The 17,245-nt window shown below is 33.7% G+C and overlaps 2 protein-coding genes across 4 annotated transcripts; one reads left to right on the forward strand and one right to left on the reverse strand.

Annotated features, from left to right (window-relative positions):
• Positions 1-63: 63 nt before the first annotated feature.
• LOC123708379 lies at positions 64-1,318 on the reverse strand. The gene has a single exon (XM_045659054.1). It carries the CDS (start codon positions 1,063-1,065, stop codon positions 94-96), a length of 972 nt encoding a protein of 323 aa, XP_045515010.1. The 5' UTR covers positions 1,066-1,318; the 3' UTR covers positions 64-93.
• Positions 1,319-1,802: 484 nt separating this feature from the next.
• LOC123708503 lies at positions 1,803-15,434 on the forward strand. Of its 3 annotated transcripts, XR_006753614.1 has the most exons (9): positions 1,803-2,018; positions 2,104-2,268; positions 3,020-3,141; positions 4,132-4,217; positions 4,625-4,813; positions 7,076-7,279; positions 9,739-9,979; positions 10,993-13,821; positions 13,867-15,434. XR_006753614.1 is itself a non-coding variant. In XM_045659253.1 (8 exons), exons 1-8 carry the CDS (start codon positions 1,894-1,896, stop codon positions 11,604-11,606), a joined length of 1,746 nt encoding a protein of 581 aa, XP_045515209.1. In that variant the 5' UTR covers positions 1,803-1,893; the 3' UTR covers positions 11,607-15,434. The 3 variants fall into 3 exon arrangements, 2 of the variants coding, with proteins under 2 accessions (XP_045515209.1, XP_045515210.1); XM_045659253.1 differs by having other exon boundaries at positions 10,993-15,434; XM_045659254.1 differs by having other exon boundaries at positions 9,742-9,979; positions 10,993-15,434.
• The last annotated feature ends 1,811 nt before the right edge of the window (positions 15,435-17,245 follow it).

Below are 17,245 nucleotides of genomic sequence, written 5' to 3' on the forward strand. Positions count from 1 at the left end.
CAAGGACATCATAATGATTATTGTACATACTACCACTAAAAGTAAAACTACATTCTACTGCTTAATTAATTTAATTTTTTAACATTCATACCTTCAAATTATACTCAAATATTTTATCTTTTGATGCACACCTTTACAACCATCTCGAACCACATCAAAGTTTCTCAATATATGCCCCATCTGCTCTTCAGTAACTTTTTTGTTGCCCATCTCATGTTCAACACATTTTCTCAAAACACTATTGTCTAATTGGTTAAACTCTATAAAACTTTTCTCTATAAAAATATCACTAAAATTATTTTTCAACTCACTTGCGAAGTTACTGTTACATTTAGATGAAAAATGTGAGTCCATTATATCACAATTATAATTTATAATAACAGTAAGATTTCCGCTAAGTGTTTCACTCTTTGTAATTAGAGTCTCAATAAAGTATTTTATTGCTGATAAATCATTATGACTCAGGTCATCAATAATAACAATGGATGACTGACACCAAGTTAATCCAAATAAAAGATCAGATGCATTTAAATCAATTAAATTTAGCATTGTGTAGTGATATACATTTGCAAATTTTAATATGTCTTCTAAAATTATTGAAACTGCTAATGTCTTTCCAACACCAGTTCCTCCATACATAATTAATAATTTATTTTTCATATCACTTTCTAATGTTTTCATAATTTGTGATACTGCAGTAGTCTGTCCATACAGCCTATTTAATAGATTATGTCTTATTTTTTCAGTATTGATTCTTTCACAGCATTGGTAATTCATTTTTAGATGGTAACAAGTTACCGATAATAATAGAGATATTATTCCTAGAGCATAAAGAAACTTATTTTTGTTTTTCCTTTTAATATGTGTTACATCTAAATTGACTACCAACTTTTTGAAGTTAGTTTCAGGGCGCTGGATATTAGGGCTAAGTGTCGTGTTAGTATTATCACATGTATCTTCAGTCTTGATTATAATATTTTCATTATATGAAATCTCCATAGCGCTGACTGAGTTAGAGCTTAAATCTATGTCCATTGGTTCACAACTAGTATTATTAAACTCCATACTTTAAAAAACAATAAATGTTTTTTTAGAATATAAATTTATTCAATAAATCATACGATTATTATTATCTCTCGACTATTCCCCAATCACGCCAAATAATTAAAGACTGCTTGGTTATTAACACATAGTAAACATGATGTCCTTATTATCATTTATTGATTAATTATAGATAAGTTATAGTTTAAAGACTTCATAAGTAACTTTTTAAGGAATTATTATATTAACAAATGATTTCAAATGCGATAACATTTTTGTTTCGTCACAAATTTGTTATTAACGTATCGTTATGTCAATTCACAATTTAAAATGTCAAACGTCATGTTGTTTTTTTTAAATTTTATGACCTGGTAAAGAGAAATCATAACTTCATCCTGTTTAGTTCTGTCAAAGCATTAATTTTGCTCGAATTATGTGTGTGGGTATAAGAAGACATTCAATACTTCAATTATCAATAGTCGATTCAAGTCGTGCTTTTCCATGGAGATAAATGTATTAAATCACATTCGAATTTTTTTATTTCAACTGTTTTAATACCATGAAATTATAAAATTAGGTGTGTCGTTCATCGAGTAATTCATTTAATTTATATAATTTCATAAAACAACTCGATTTGATTTAACTTGGTTAGGTTGGTAACAGAATTCTTACGGGTTCTGCGGCTAGAAAATCTGTGGCTAAGTGCGGAATCATCATTGGCTATTTTAAGTTTGGCTATTTGCAAACTTCACACTTGACTTTTCAGTACAAACAGAAAATTTAAATAATACTGAGAAACAAAATATTTTTTTTACATACTTCGACGCCTATACGTAGAGTGATCGATTAGAAATGAGTGAAAATAAAAATGAGGAGTCAAACACTTTAAGTAATAAATTAACACCCCAGAAACAGAACAAAATTCGAAATCCCTTCGACAAAGTGCTTGTGGAAAGGCTACATCAACCGTTAAGCAGGTAAGTTAAATGGTTTGATGTTTTAAAACCTCTGAAAAACTTGCTCAAAAAACAAATTAATAAGCGTTTGTATATGTATTTACAGCCCTGGTATGTGCAAAATATATAAAAGTAAATCGAAAGGTACATTTAGATGGGATATAGAAGAAGCTTGTACTCTAACACCGGCGGAAATAATAGTATGCAATAGTCAATATGAGGCATCCCCAGATCCAGCTCTGGAGAAAATTGCTGAAGAAGCTACAGAGAAGTATGGGTTTGACATTCTTATCAAAAATTTATTTGTTCAAACTTTTTTCTACAAATAAGTTTTAGACTTAAAATGGTACTTGTGAATTCTCAACCCAATCAACTTCAACTTCGCAAAATATTGGATTATATGAAATCTGTTAGTATTGTTAGAAATTTTAACAGAAGTATTGTTTCTTTTAAACAAATTTTAATATGTTCTATAATATTATATTTCACAAATATGAATTTACAGAATTTCGTATTCCACTAATAGTTTTTGTAAATCACAAAAAATCATAATAAAATACAAAAAAAACTTAGTTTCATGGCTTGTTCTTAGAGAAGTATTCTTAACCATGCTTGTTAACTTTGAACATTCACAAACATGCATAATGTATGTATAAAGGAATTACATTGCTTCATCAAGGACATGTTGAATATTTTTAGAGATTTTGATTCGTAGATTGAAATTGTATCAACTCAACACACAACTTTAATACAACAGCGGTGGTAGGGTTTTAATAATTGATGAGAATAATTGTTTAATTTAACTAGTATACAAAACTTTGTTTTCCATAGAGTTTAGCTGAGCAAACATGAGTAAATATTTTTTTTATTTGTTAAAAAAGTAGAACTAACATAAAAAGTTATCTTTCTTATTTTCTTCTTAGTACAGAAGCAACACCAATTAAAAACAAATTAAGTTTATTAGCTTGAATAAGTAAAAAGTTTTGTATTAATAATTTATAATATTTTCTTAATAATTTTAGATTTTTTTCCCAAGAACTTATTGTGCCAAGTCCAATGGAGCCTGCTAAAAAACAGCAATCACTTATATCCAAGACTTCAAATTCACGTAAATGTAGCCCCAACAAGCCACAAAGTGAAAATAGTAAGTTACTGTTTATTTCATATGTATCAATGTGCTGTCATATTTATATTTGTGAAACAATTGTGATTATTTATAGGCAGAAATTTCATTTAACTACATGTAGTAAAAAACTGCTTTATAAATTTGTTTAACTATTTACCTTTATAGTATCCACAATTTTGTTATGTTCAATATTATGGTTGGTAGACAAGTTGGTAATTTATTTGACATCCTGGTGGACAGAAAACAATGTATGGTTTATATTTTATCTGCAATACTAAAATCTCCTAATAATAATAAAAAACTAAAAATCATAAGTTTGATTTTTTGAAATAATTTGGCAATTTTACATTTTATATTAAACTCTATGTAACATTATTTAATTGAATGTAAAATAATGCTGTAATTCTTTACAAATTTGAACAAAAACATTGTGTAGGTATGGCTAAAAGAAAGTGTAGGTATAGATAGACTTAAAGAGTACATTATGTGTATGAGTATGTTGGTAAATTATGAGTTATGAATGTCAAAAATATTGTAAAGGACATTATGTTAACCAAAACTTTCATTTTGTATATATATTAATGTCCTGTAACATACACTGGCATGAGACTATGACTAACCTTTTTGAATTGGTAATTGAATAGATTTAGGACTCAGAAAGAATATTGGTGAATAGTTGAAATCGAACCTAGCCCCTCAGTGATGAGAGTCGCACACTAGTGGTTAGGCCATCACTGCTGCCAGAAAAATTATTCTTCATTTAGATCCAGTCTATTCTGAGATTAACCTGTTCAAGCAAACACAAGTCTAGCAATATTAGTATATAAGCTGATTACGAACCAAGCCTAAACAACCTGAAGTTAGGAAATTGAATGCATGTTAAATATTGAAACAATGAGGCTCCAGGTGGCAACAAATATTGCGACATAAATGTTCCGCTGACACCATGTTTCCATGGTATAGGGCTATGGGCTCAGTTCATGGTAAATGTTATTATTGTGGTTTCAGGTTCAACACAAACAATGTTAACTTTTCCACCAATATTACCCCCGGAAATTGAAAAGATCTTGCAATCTTTCTGCACATTTTCACAGGTAATTTAAGCACTTTTAATTTTACATATAATTAAAAAACAGTACAATTTAAAGTAGAAAATTGTGTTTTAAAGGATAATTAAAATATTATCGTAATTTCAATGTTTAAAGGGATTTTTTTTAATGAATTGTCTTGAACGAGACAACTGTGACTAACCCAGCTTAATTTAAGACTAATACGTAATTAATTTCTAGCCTAATTTATTAATCATTTTGTTTAGTGGAAGATGATGTGAACACACACTTTTTTTAAGAGTGATAATCGAGAAACTGGTCTTGTGTTATGTTACACATATCTCTGTTAAACAATTGACACTTTATTCATATTTGAAATGTTTTTTTTCCATTTCAACCAGTACTAGTCCCGGGCTGTCTTTAGAGAATTATGATTTTTTTTTTAATTTCAGGAAGAAGCATTGTTCGACGAATGTGAGAGAACCGCAAATGGATCGATTTACGTACATACTGTCTTCACACAGCATGATTATAGTGATCAACATTATGACTCGGAACAGACTGATGATGAGAGCCAAGATGATAAGATACCTCTGACAAGTTACGAAGAACATATTCCTGTGGAGGTCAGCCCTGATTTGGTGAGTTCCAACTAATGTCAAATATTTTGAAGCTACTTCAAAAAAGGAGGTTATTAGTTGTTTTATTGGAATTATATTTGAGTCATCAACTCCGTATATGTTATATATGGTGTCTTTGTTCGTCCACGAATTTCTCGAAAGCTAGAAGTCAATTCCAGGTCCTTTTTTTGATCTTAAAGAAATACCTACAGTCCAAGTCAAAATTGGTGCAGTAGTTTTATATATAACAGGCAGGTAAAGGGTATTTGCAGTCAGACCTTATATTGCCTTAATGGTAAACTATCTGCCCCCATTAACTTCTTAAGTACTACTAAGCTTCATACCAACATGGAACATTTTGATTTGCTATTGATTGTTTGCTTTTCCGAAATGAAACTAAATATTAAAAATTTTATGTTTTTGTAATATGTAGCGCCCTGTGGCTATTGAGCCATCAAAGTTCTATAGATTTTTAATTGATACGATTTTAAAATATTGTAAATAAAACCATTTACAGTATTATGAAGTTTTTCACCACCGTTTTTTTAGATTTCAAATCTTTTGTCTAAGTATAAATTCTACAAACAGAGCGACTTAATACCTAGGTAATAGTGAAAATGTTTATAACATGAAAAACGGCTTAATGTCGAAAGTTTCTCGAAGTAATCTCCGTTCCTCTCTACACATCGTCGCATTTGATGGAACCGCTGAGAAAAGCAGTGGGTCCATTCTTCCTTAGGGGTATCTTCTATGGCATTTTCGTACGATTTCACCGCATCTTCAGGACTCGTAAAGCGAATACCTCACATTGTATCTTTAGTTCTTGGAATTAAATGAAAGTCACAGGGCGCCAGGTCAGGACTGTATGGCGGATGAGTCATTATCTCGACACATGTCATAGTCAAATATTCTACAGTCCGTTTTGCGGAGTGCGCTGAAGCATTCTCGTGGTGAAGGAGGATCCTACTTCGAGGGCGATGCTGTCGATTTTTTTCCAAGACAACAGGCAAACAGCGATTGACATACCAGTCTACAGTAACTGTCCTTCAATCTTCTAGCACAACTGTCACGAAATAACCTTTCCGACCAAAGAAGGAGGCAATCATCTTTTTTCCTTTCTTTACCTTAGTTGGCCTATGCTCGATAGGTAACACCCACTGAGCTGTTTGTCTTTTTGTTTCGGGTTCGTAGCAATATAACCAGCTTTCATCATCTGTGACGATGTCAAATACAGTATTTGAGTCGCCGCCGTTGAACTTATCTAACATTTGGCGACACCAGTCCATGCGAAGGTGTTTTTGGTCTTCGGTTAAAGTATGGGGTACCATATACAAAGCTTCCTGACGCCAAAATTTTCGTGTAATATTTTTTGAACTTGACTAGTACCAATGTTTAGGCTTGCCCGTATCTGCTGATAGCAAGAAGGAAGATAAAGGAGTGATCTTCCTCTGTCATGCGTCGCACAGCACTGATGTTATCTTCAATAGTCGCTGTTAAAGGACGTCCCTCACGCGAATCATCATGGAGATTGCTACGTCCATGCTTCAACTCGTTAAAACAATTGTAAATAGTGGCACGAGATGGGGCTTCATTAAGAAATGCTAATCGCAGCTTTGTTGTTGAGTAAGCCTACAACGAAAGTATTTTTTTTAAATCATCATTGACCGAAAACGATGGACTCTGACGAAGAATTTCGAAACAAAAAAGGATTTACTTTGGTAGACCAGAATTGTCGTGACAAGTAATGAAAATATAAAGTAATTGTGTTAAAAATATACTTACATGCTTCATTTTTTTCACTTGCTTGTTTTGTTTGTTAAATTCTCAAAAAAAATATTGCCTATTTCTTGCCGTGCCTTTTTCTTTTTAATTTTTATAAAGTACAGCTTTTCGGGCCTCGAACCCATATTGCTGGACGACTTTAAACCTCATCGATAAATTCTTAAACCTGATTTTTGTTCATGTTTAGACTTGTACGTAAAAGTACGTGCGCGCAGCACTAGTTGACCGATGAACTGATGCGTGGGCGCAGTGCGGGTGTAGCGCTGCAACCGCGCGTTGTTTATTTACATAGATTTACAAAGTAACGCGGCCGCAGTGCTGCAGACGCGCTGCAACCGCGCGGCACTTTGCGGCATATTTAAACGTGCCCTTAGAGTAAGATTACGAGAATGAGACTATAACTTCTGTATGTCAAAATTCAATACATTTTTGACATACGGGAGTCAGGTCGAAGTTAATATTTAAAGAGGCGTTATCTCATTTAAATAAAAACTTTTTCAGAGCAATAACCTCGTGTCAAAGGGAATGAAGCGAACATTCGGAACGCCATTGCAGGCGAAATCCCACAAGCCGTATAAAAACAAGATATTGAACATTGGTGATTTTGAACTTTGTGTTAGTCCGATACAATTTGCGACACCCAAACGAAATGAGAATTCATCATCATCGCTATCTATATCACCGGTTGAAGCTGGTGATGAAGAGGTAAATTTTTGTATATTTTTGTAATAAATATTTTTTTAAGAAACATTTATAGAGATATATGTTTTTGGAGGGTTTTTTTAACATCTGACATGTGGGTGTTGTCCTTCTAACGCTGTATTATATTAGTGTTTTGAAGGATATAGAAGCTTATATAATGTCTTAGTATTGTTAATAATTTTGTCCGGCATAGCACTCGCGAGCTTTCTGGACTGATTTAGTTTCCATGAGTGGCGTTATTACTTTACATCGGATCAGACACCTGTGCTATACAAAATTAAATACCTCGTCATACAGTAGAAAAATATGGAGAAAAACAAAATCGGAATTGTTTTATATAAAAAATTTGGGATTCATACGATTCCGATACATCGGCGATACTAGGGTTTGCCGATACAGCGATACTTTTCAAAATTTCGCGCTTTAAAGTGATGTAAACTTGCATCTTGTTCTAATCTAATTGTCAAATGAGGCACAGACTATATACGCCCGGGGAATCCCGGGGAATTTTATTCAGTTTGTTGTCCCTCTCATCAGCTTTGTCCTCGCGTGTTCCATTTTGCGCGTAGTATGTTTTCGATACCAAATTAAATAAAATAAAAAATCTTATCGATGTTAATTTTAATTATTAACATTTATTTGATTATTAATCTTAATTTTAATAACTTAACCTTTAATCTTATTCAAAGTGTGTGACTGTTTATATTTAAAAATAAAAACTTGAGATATTTATTTATTTATACTTCGTTACAATATACATAATTATACAAACAAAAAAAAGAAAAAGTAAGTAGGTTACATAAGTCATTAGGCAACAGGCGGCCTTATCGCTAACAAGCGATTTCTTCCAGGCAACCCTAATATGGGACAATAAAATAAAGAAACACTTACAGAGGGTAAGGTGCAAGAAATGCATAATTAACTAACAAAAAAAAAAACTCTAAATAACAGGCAACTATAATTAAAATAAAATGAAATACAAATAATAAATATGTATAAACAGACATGTAAAAGCTCTGCCAAAGGTTAATTGACTTAATTAATATAGATAAGTAGCTCATTACGTATTATATTTTAAATTAATTTAATTTTAATTCACTAAACATTGTAATCGGTATCGGCAAAAAGGCGTATCGATGCATCCCTATAAAAAATACACTAAAATTAGATAAATTATAGGTAATGCGATTCATATAAAAACAACTGATTACAATTTTTCAGTCATTTTGAATTTTTTAAGCTCGCTTAAGCTGTCCTATTATCATTTTTTTATTGTTGTTTAATAAATGTAATATAGAGGCAGAGAGATAATTTTGTTAAATTTATATACATATATATGTAATATAGAGGCAGAGAGATAATTTTGTTAAATTTATATACATATAAATGTAATATAGAGGCAGAGAGATAATTTTGTTAAATTTATATACATATAAATGTAATATAGAGGCAGAGAGATAATTTTGTTAAATTTATATACATATAAATGTAATATAGAGGTAGAGTGATAATTGTATGTATCTGCTTTTGATTTGAATGCCGTGAAAATAAAATTATGTCTTGGTCAATAATCTGGAGGCGGGGAAATTTCCAATTTCTTTTAACCGTGTTATGTCATCGGTCGTCGAGGCAGAATACGAAATTCCTGTTCACCTCTACGTCCGTCGGTCCACAACTGGTGGTTTTTAAGCGTCTTAATAGGCCGACAACGCATTTGTGAGCCTTTTAGCACTGTCCGTGGGCGGCGATATCACAACATCAGACGAGCTTTCTGGCCGTTTGTCCCTGTACTATATTAAAAAAATAATGGAATCAATATATTTTTTTATAAATTATAGGTAATGCGATTCATATAAAAACAACTGATTACAATTTTTCAGTCATTTAGAATTTTTTAAGCTCGCTTTAGCTGTCCTATTATCATTTTTTATTGTTGTATATTAAATGTAATATAGAGGTAGAGAAAAAATTTTGTAAGCTAAGTTAATGTAATATAGAGGCAGAGAGATAATTTTGTTAAATTTATATACATATAAATGTAATATAGAGGCAGAGAGATAATTGTATGTATCTGCTTTTGATTTTAATGCCGTGAAAATAAAATTATGTCTTGGTCAATAATCTGGAGGCGGGGAAATTTCCAATTTCTTTTAACCGTGTTACGTCATCGGTCGTCGAGGCAGAATACGAAATTCCTGTTCACCTCTACGTCCGTCGGTCCACAACTGGTGGTTTTTAAGCGTCTTAATAGGCCGACAACGCATTTGTGAGCCTTCTAGCAGTGTCCGTGGGCGGCGATATCACAACATCAGACGAGCTTTCTGGCCGTTTGTCCCTGTACTATATTAAAAAAATAATGGAATCAATATATTGTTTTATGTTTTTTTTATGAGACTAAATCCTAAAGAGACCTTTTTAAATTTATTTAAGTGTGTTAATATTCTATTAATTTTTTTTTTCAGAAGAAATTAATATCACCCGAGGCCATGGCAACTTGTCTCGACTGTGTCCATACAAAGTTTGAGACTAAAGGAAGATGTTTTTGTACCCCGAATAATGGGAGAAGCGCCTTGCTCAAGGAATCCCCGAAATATATGCCAAAGCGAAGTTCCAGTATGACGAATCTCAATAGAAGTCGGTCGGTACAAAAACTTGACTTCAGTATGGACATGAGTGTTGACGGATCACATAATATGACACAAGGTAAAATGGCGTTATAACTACTGTTTTCTTAAAGTTCACAAGGTAAAATGGCGTTATAACTACTGTTTTCTTAAATTTCACAAGGTAAAATGGCGTTATAACTACTGTTTTCTTAAAGTTCACAAGGTAAAATGGCGTTATAACTACTGTTTTCTTAAATTTCACAAGGTAAAATGGCGTTATAACTACTGTTTTCTTAAATTTCACAAGGTAAAATGGCGTTATAACTACTGTTTTCTTAAATTTCACAAGATAAAATGGCGTTATAACTACTGTTTTCTTAAATTTCACAAGATAAAATGGCGTTATAACTACTGTTTTCTTAAATTTCACATGGTAAAATGGCGTTATAACTACTGTTTTCTTAAATTTCACAAGATAAAATGGCGTTATAACTACTGTTTTCTTAAATTTCACAAGATAAAATGGCGTTATAACTACTGTTTTCTTAAATTTCACAAGATAAAATGGCGTTATAACTACTGTTTTCTTAAATTTCACATGGTAAAATGGCGTTATAACTACTGTTTTCTTAAATTTCACAAGATAAAATGGCGTTATAACTACTGTTTTCTTAAATTTCACAAGATAAAATGGCGTTATAACTACTGTTTTCTTAAATTTCACATGGTAAAATGGCGTTATAACTACTGTTTTCTTAAATTTCACAAGATAAAATGGCGTTATAACTACTGTTTTCTTAAGTTTATTGGTGCTTTCTAATACAATATATATAAAAAATAAAGCAATGGCGCTACAACCTTTTAGGTCTGGGCCTCAGATTTCTGTATCTGTTTCATGATCGATTGTAAATTGAATAGGTAAGTAGGTGATCAGCCTTCTGTGCCTGACACACCGTCGACTTTTTGGGTCTAAGGCAAGCCGGTTTCGTCACGATGTTTTCCTTCACCGTTCGAGCATTAAATGCGCGACCTCAGGGATGAGAGTCGCACACTGAAGCCACTTTACCACAAATAAAAATACCTTTATAAATTCCTGTACTTTTTTAACAGGATCGGAAACCAGTATAGCAGATACAAAGCAAATGTGGTCTATAGAAGATACGAGACAGTTCCAAGACACCCGAGAAATTCAGTCTTCCACAAAACTTAATAATTTCGACGAAACACCGATAAAGGGGAAAAGACGGACTAACGTCGCCCACGAGATTAGCAAAATTCGCGATTCCGCACTAAGCCCGCTGAATATGTCCTTCGAGAACTTTGACATCCCGCTCAGTATGGAGAGAAAGATTGATTTTGCATCTGTGGATCTTAAATTTTTGAATGAAAACCAGACCGTGGTCGGCGAATCGAGCTTTAAAAGAATTGACAGCGGCTTCAATGAGAACACGTTTTACGCGTCGAGTTATTACGAGAGTGCGATAAAGCCTTCGGAATTGACGATTTCCAAGAAGGCTTTGAAGGAGATATCGAATGTCAACTGGGCTCGGGTGGACAGTGGGTTCAAAGAGGAGGAGTTTTATGAACAGAAGAAGTGTGTCTCCGGTGATAAAGAGAATCAGAGGGATCCGATGTCGATTTCTGATTATTTTAACGAGGATTTAACCTTCAGTTGTAATTTTTCGTCTACGCCGTCGAGTAGTAAGCGTAAATTTAATTTTTAGTTAATCTAGTATGTGATAGATAGATACGTACGTAGTTTTTTAACATTGACGTGCGTATACGCACTCTTGCGTACATGACTTTGTCTATTTCAAAATAAATATAGAAACATACATTTACAAAATACAAATCTTCTAACTTTTAATATTAATTTAGATTACAGTTTTCTTAGTGTGATGACGGTATTAAATAAAATTTAAATTATTAGTGACTGCATTGAGATGCGTATACGCACATAGTAGAAAATTGTATAGTTATTAATTTTTATTTCTTTCGCTATGATTTATAAAAGAAATTACAGAATTTATGCGTAATATTATTAATTTCAAAAAATTACTTCCATACCTCACAGTATTCCACAGGGCAAATGTTAGTAATTTAGTTTCTGAAATATCGTTTGATTAGGTGTTAAATACTTGTTTATTATAATGAATGAAAATTTATTAATGCGAATTAAACATAGAACAATTAAGATAAATACAAGTGTAAACTCTATATAACGATACTGACAGGACTGCACATTTTATGGCGTTATAGAGAATGGTCGTTAAATGGGGAGAAGAAAAATCAGAATTCAAAAAGGAAAAGTTTATTTCAGAGTTTCAGACTGTTAATAGGTTTATAAAAATAATCTTAATTGAATGATATTGCGTGTAGTCTGTTATTTTTGTCTGTCTTTGGCTGAAGCAGGATGGATATTGAGGCAATTTAGCTGCTACCAGAGCTTCTTTAATGTTCGGCGGAGGATCGGGCTCATCCGTCTCATCTTCGTCTCCTTGTTCTTGATCCTCAGTGTTTCTCACTGAATCAAAAATTTCTTTGTCTGGAAGTGAAGCCGTTGTAAGCAGGCAGTCTACTTCGATGTAGGTTTGAAGAGTTGCCGTTGTAAGCTGGCAGTCTTCTTCGATGTAGGTTTGAAGAGTTGCCGTTGTAAGCAGGCAGTCTACTTCGATGTAGGTTTGAAGAGTTGCCTTTGGTAGCAGGCATTCTGCTTCGATGTAGGTTTGAAGAGTTGCCGTTGTAAGCAGGCAGTCTACTTCGATGTAGGTTTGAAGAGTTGCCTTTGTAAGCAGGCAGTCTACTTCGATGTAGGTTTGAAGAGTTGCCTTTGTAAGCAGGCAGTCTACTTCGATGTAGGTTTGAAAAGTTGCCGTTGTAAGCAGGCAGTCTACTTCGATGTAGGTTTGAAGGGTTGCCGTTGTTAGCAGGCAGTCTACTTCGATGTAGGTTTGAAGAGTTGCCTTTGTAAGCAGGCAGTCTACTTCGATGTAGGTTTGAAGAGTTGCCTTTGTAAGCAGGCAGTCTACTTCGATGTAGGTTTGAAGGGTTGCCGTTGTTAGCAGGCAGTCTACTTCGATGTAGGTTTGAAGAGTTGCCTTTGTAAGCAGGCAGTCTACTTCGATGTAGGTTTGAAGAGTTGCCTTTGTAAGCAGGCAGTCTACTTCGATGTAGGTTTGAAAAGTTGCCGTTGTAAGCAGGCAGTCTACTTCGATGTAGGTTTGAAGGGTTGCCGTTGTTAGCAGGCAGTCTACTTCGATGTAGGTTTGAAGAGTTGCCTTTGTAAGCAGGCAGTCTACTTCGATGTAGGTTTGAAGAGTTGCCTTTGTAAGCAGGCAGTCTACTTCGATGTAGGTTTGAAGAGTTGCCGTTGTAAGCAGGCAGTCTACTTCGATGTAGGTTTGAAGAGTTGCCGTTGTAAGCAGGCAGTCTACTTCGATGTAGGTTTGAAGAGTTGCCGTTGTAAACAGGCAGTCTACTTCGATGTAGGTTTGAAGAGTTGCCTTTGTAAGCAGGCATTGTACTTCGATGCAGGTTTGAAGAGTTGTCGTTGTAAGCAGGCAGTCTACTTCGATGTAGGTTTGAAGAGTTGCCGTTGTAAGCAGGCATTCTACTTCGATGCAGGTTTGAAGAGTTGTCGTTGTAAGCAGGCAGTCTACTTCGATGTAGGTTTGAAGAGTTGCCGTTGTAAGCAGGCAGTCTACTTCGATGTAGGTTTGAAGAGTTGTCGTTGTAAGCAGGCAGTCTACTTCGATGTAGGTTTGAAGAGTTGCCGTTGTAAGGAGGCAGTCTATTTCGATGTAGGTTTGAAGAGTTGTCGTTGTAAGCAGGCAGTCTACTTCGATGTAGGTTTAAAGAGTTGCCGTTGTAAGCTGGCAGTCTACTTCGATGTAGGTTTGAAGAGTTGTCGTTGTAAGCAGGCAGTCTACTTCGATGTAGGTTTGAAGAGTTGCCGTTGTAAGCAGGCAGTCTATTTCAATGTAGGTTTGAAGAGTTATCATATTTCCTGCCATGTTGAAGTGTTGAATCCACTTGGTTAATGGAAAGTCGTCGTCGCTATCAAACTCAGGTTCTGTTTCAACCTTATCATTCGTAGAATTGGTACAAAATCCAGCATGTCCAAAAAGTGCTGTATCACTACTTCGTAGGCTTTAGATTAAAAAATTACTGCATGCAGCATATTAACAGAAGTTTTAGCCTCAGATTCGACAGTTTGGAAGTAGGTGAGTAACTATGTATATGATATAGATAATCCATGACTCCTACTTATTAGTCATGGTCAACCACAGTCTTCACGTGCAATCAATTCCAATTTGTAAACAAAATAATTTCTTAGATAGTTCGTATGCATGATGCCGACAGTCAAGTTTATTGCGGTCTAGGATAATAAAGCGACAAACGAAAGTACACAACTGCGCGGTTTTTTACTAATTTAAACAATTTAAAAAGTATTTTATTACGCAAGTAATGTCGTTATTGAGAGTGGGTGTAATGCTATGTACGTAAAGAGTGTATCATTGTATGGAAGACAAGCTAAACCTACGAAAGCCAATTGATTTCGACGCTTTATAGGGTTCGTCGTTAGATCGGGACGTTACATGGAGTTTACACTGAATTAGTTTTGATTATTATTAGTGGTTACGTTTATTTTTTTTAATTCTCTACATGCTAGCCAAGGCAAATCGATATATCAACGAAAACTACCATTATTTTTAAATTTAAGAGAAACTGGCAACATTCCGCGAACTTTTTGCGTGCCTACCAATGATTTTCTCCATATTAAAAAATATATATATAAATTAGTGAATTTTTGACGTCGTTGCATATCCGTAGGTTTGTTAATGAATTGTTGCATTTAGTTTAAGATTACTTTTATATTGACGATTCTGATGGCAATTAACAATTTTTTTTATCACGTTATTTTTAATTTTCCCATCGGACATATATCTGCGCCCATTTTGTTATATTTTAGGATCGTAGGTGATATTTCTTATCTATGACGCTTTAATAATAAAAAAAAAATTAAATCAGTTAAAAAATATCGAATTGGTATACCTAATTAGAATATGGAAAATTTGACGCCAGATTATTCACTGATTTTAGAATGTACAGTAATTCTCTATAACGTTGGACCCGGCCGTGTTATAAGAAATCGCGTTGTAGGAGTAATCTCCTATAACACGGTTTTTGAACACTTGGAGCAAGTATTCCATACAGTTTTGTTTAATTTTATAACAATAAATTGAAACAGGTGCAAATGTACGCAAAACTAATTATGGACTTGACAAATCGTAATAAATTTCACACTACAGATATCTAACATCTTAGAAATCTCCGCGTTAGGATTTCTGTATAGTAACTGTTTTTAGCCGTGTATCGGATGTCAAAAGTTAATCCGTAAAAGTCCGTAAATTTTGGGTTTTAATGTTTTTAACTAGTAAAGTTGTCTTAGTAAATAATTTCTTTACGAGAATTGTAAAATGCGTCAGAATCGTCATTGTGTTTTTTTTGTGTGTTTAATTTTTATATTTATAATTTGAGACTGAATTTGAGGCCACAATGTTTATGATACGTATGTATTCGGTAATAAATTGAATATTTTTGGTAATAAATTTGGTAGACTTGACTTTTGTTTTGAAAATTATTTTCCTGTACAATTTTTTCAAAGTACAAAAATACAAACAAACAAGAAAACGTATTATGACTAGAAGTAATTTAATTAATAATACATATGTATAATTTATTGTCACACAGAGAACGCCAAATGTCTCGTAAAGGCGTAAATTGTGTTCCCACTTGTTATCGCAAGCAGGTAACTAGACTTTTAATCATAAACACATTCTTAGGGTTAAAAACTAAATTATCTGTAAAACACTGTACGGTACGAGGGCTATCGAGGTGCCTTAAATAATAGAAGATTTTTGTTTCAATCTATATTAACCACTCGCGTACAACAATAGAATATAAGCGAAATAATAAAATGTTAATTGCTATGTAACGAATGAATGCAATGTAACAGTTGATGAGAGCCTAAGTGTGACGTCTTAGGGCGTAACTTCAATTATTTAGAAAATCGCCACGCTTATAAAACTAAGAAAGCCTGAGTGAGCAAAATGTACAGCCTTGGCTCGTACACTCTTTAGATAATATATATGTACTCTGTCTACATATTACAATTAAGTTTCTAAACAATTTATACGCCATTAATAATATTATTTTATTCATTTATTTATTAACACTTCGTTGCGTGTACAGAGATACAATTGACATATTTAATGAAAAGCAGGACAAGTGGCCTTTCTTTCTGGCTCTGGCTTTCGAGCGATCTCTTTCGAGCGATCTCTTTCGAGCAACCACTGTGAGAAGAAAATTAAATTAGATAAGGTTAGCGTTATTTAATACGCCTTGATTTTTTTATATAGTACAAGGGGCAAACGGGTAGGAGGCTCAACTGATGTTAAGTGATAAGGGATCAAGTATTACGTAAGGAATTGGGGGGGGGGGGGGGGGGTAAATCGTTACGATGCGGGGCGGGGATTGAATTACGCGTTATTGATAGTATTATTTTTGACTCTCCAGTACTTTACACAACATTATGGTAAGTTTACGGCATAAAGGGTCACTGGGGGTAGTCACGAAACGTTTTACTATTGGATACAGAAAACGTTATGGTGCGTTTAATAGGGGGGGGGGGGTCAAGACTCCAAAAATTTAGTGACGTAATACTTCCCTGGATTCCCGTGGATATTGGCCCTCAATGCCACAGGGCTCGCGAGTGCGATGCCGGCCTTTTAAGAATTGGCACGCTCTTGAAGTACCCTAAGTCTGATTGATTCGGCAATACTTCGGTGTGCAGAAAAAATTACCTTAAAATGCACTCAGTCGAGCAACTATGGACGTCGCAATGATACGATTGATATGAAAGATAGTTTAGTTTGTTACTTGGTTAATACAATGATAGATAGTAATTGTTGGTTTTAAAGGTTTAAAAAAAAGTGTTATTGTATAGGTATACGTACGGTATTACGATATATTTAATTTAATTGTTAAATCTTAATAAAAAGTTGTTTACTATAATTTCTCGCTGAACTATTGACACAAAGTTGCCAATTAGTTATCACATTTATCGGGTACAAAGTCCAAATAAATCTTTCATCGAGTTTCAGTTCAGTGAGGTATAGGTTTTTATCTAGACAAATCTATTTATAGTAATGTTTTCCAGTACTCATCCTTAATATATTACCTTTGGTATTTTTTACAATCTGTTGTATCCCCCTATATGTTTAATTCACGTCGTAAAGTTTACTTAAAAATAATCAGGATCCTTGTATAAATTGTCTAGATGATCCATATATGAATCGCG

The sequence above is a fragment of the Pieris brassicae genome, chromosome 4 (genome assembly GCF_905147105.1).
Source record: "Pieris brassicae chromosome 4, ilPieBrab1.1, whole genome shotgun sequence".
Taxonomy (NCBI): domain Eukaryota; kingdom Metazoa; phylum Arthropoda; class Insecta; order Lepidoptera; family Pieridae; genus Pieris; species Pieris brassicae.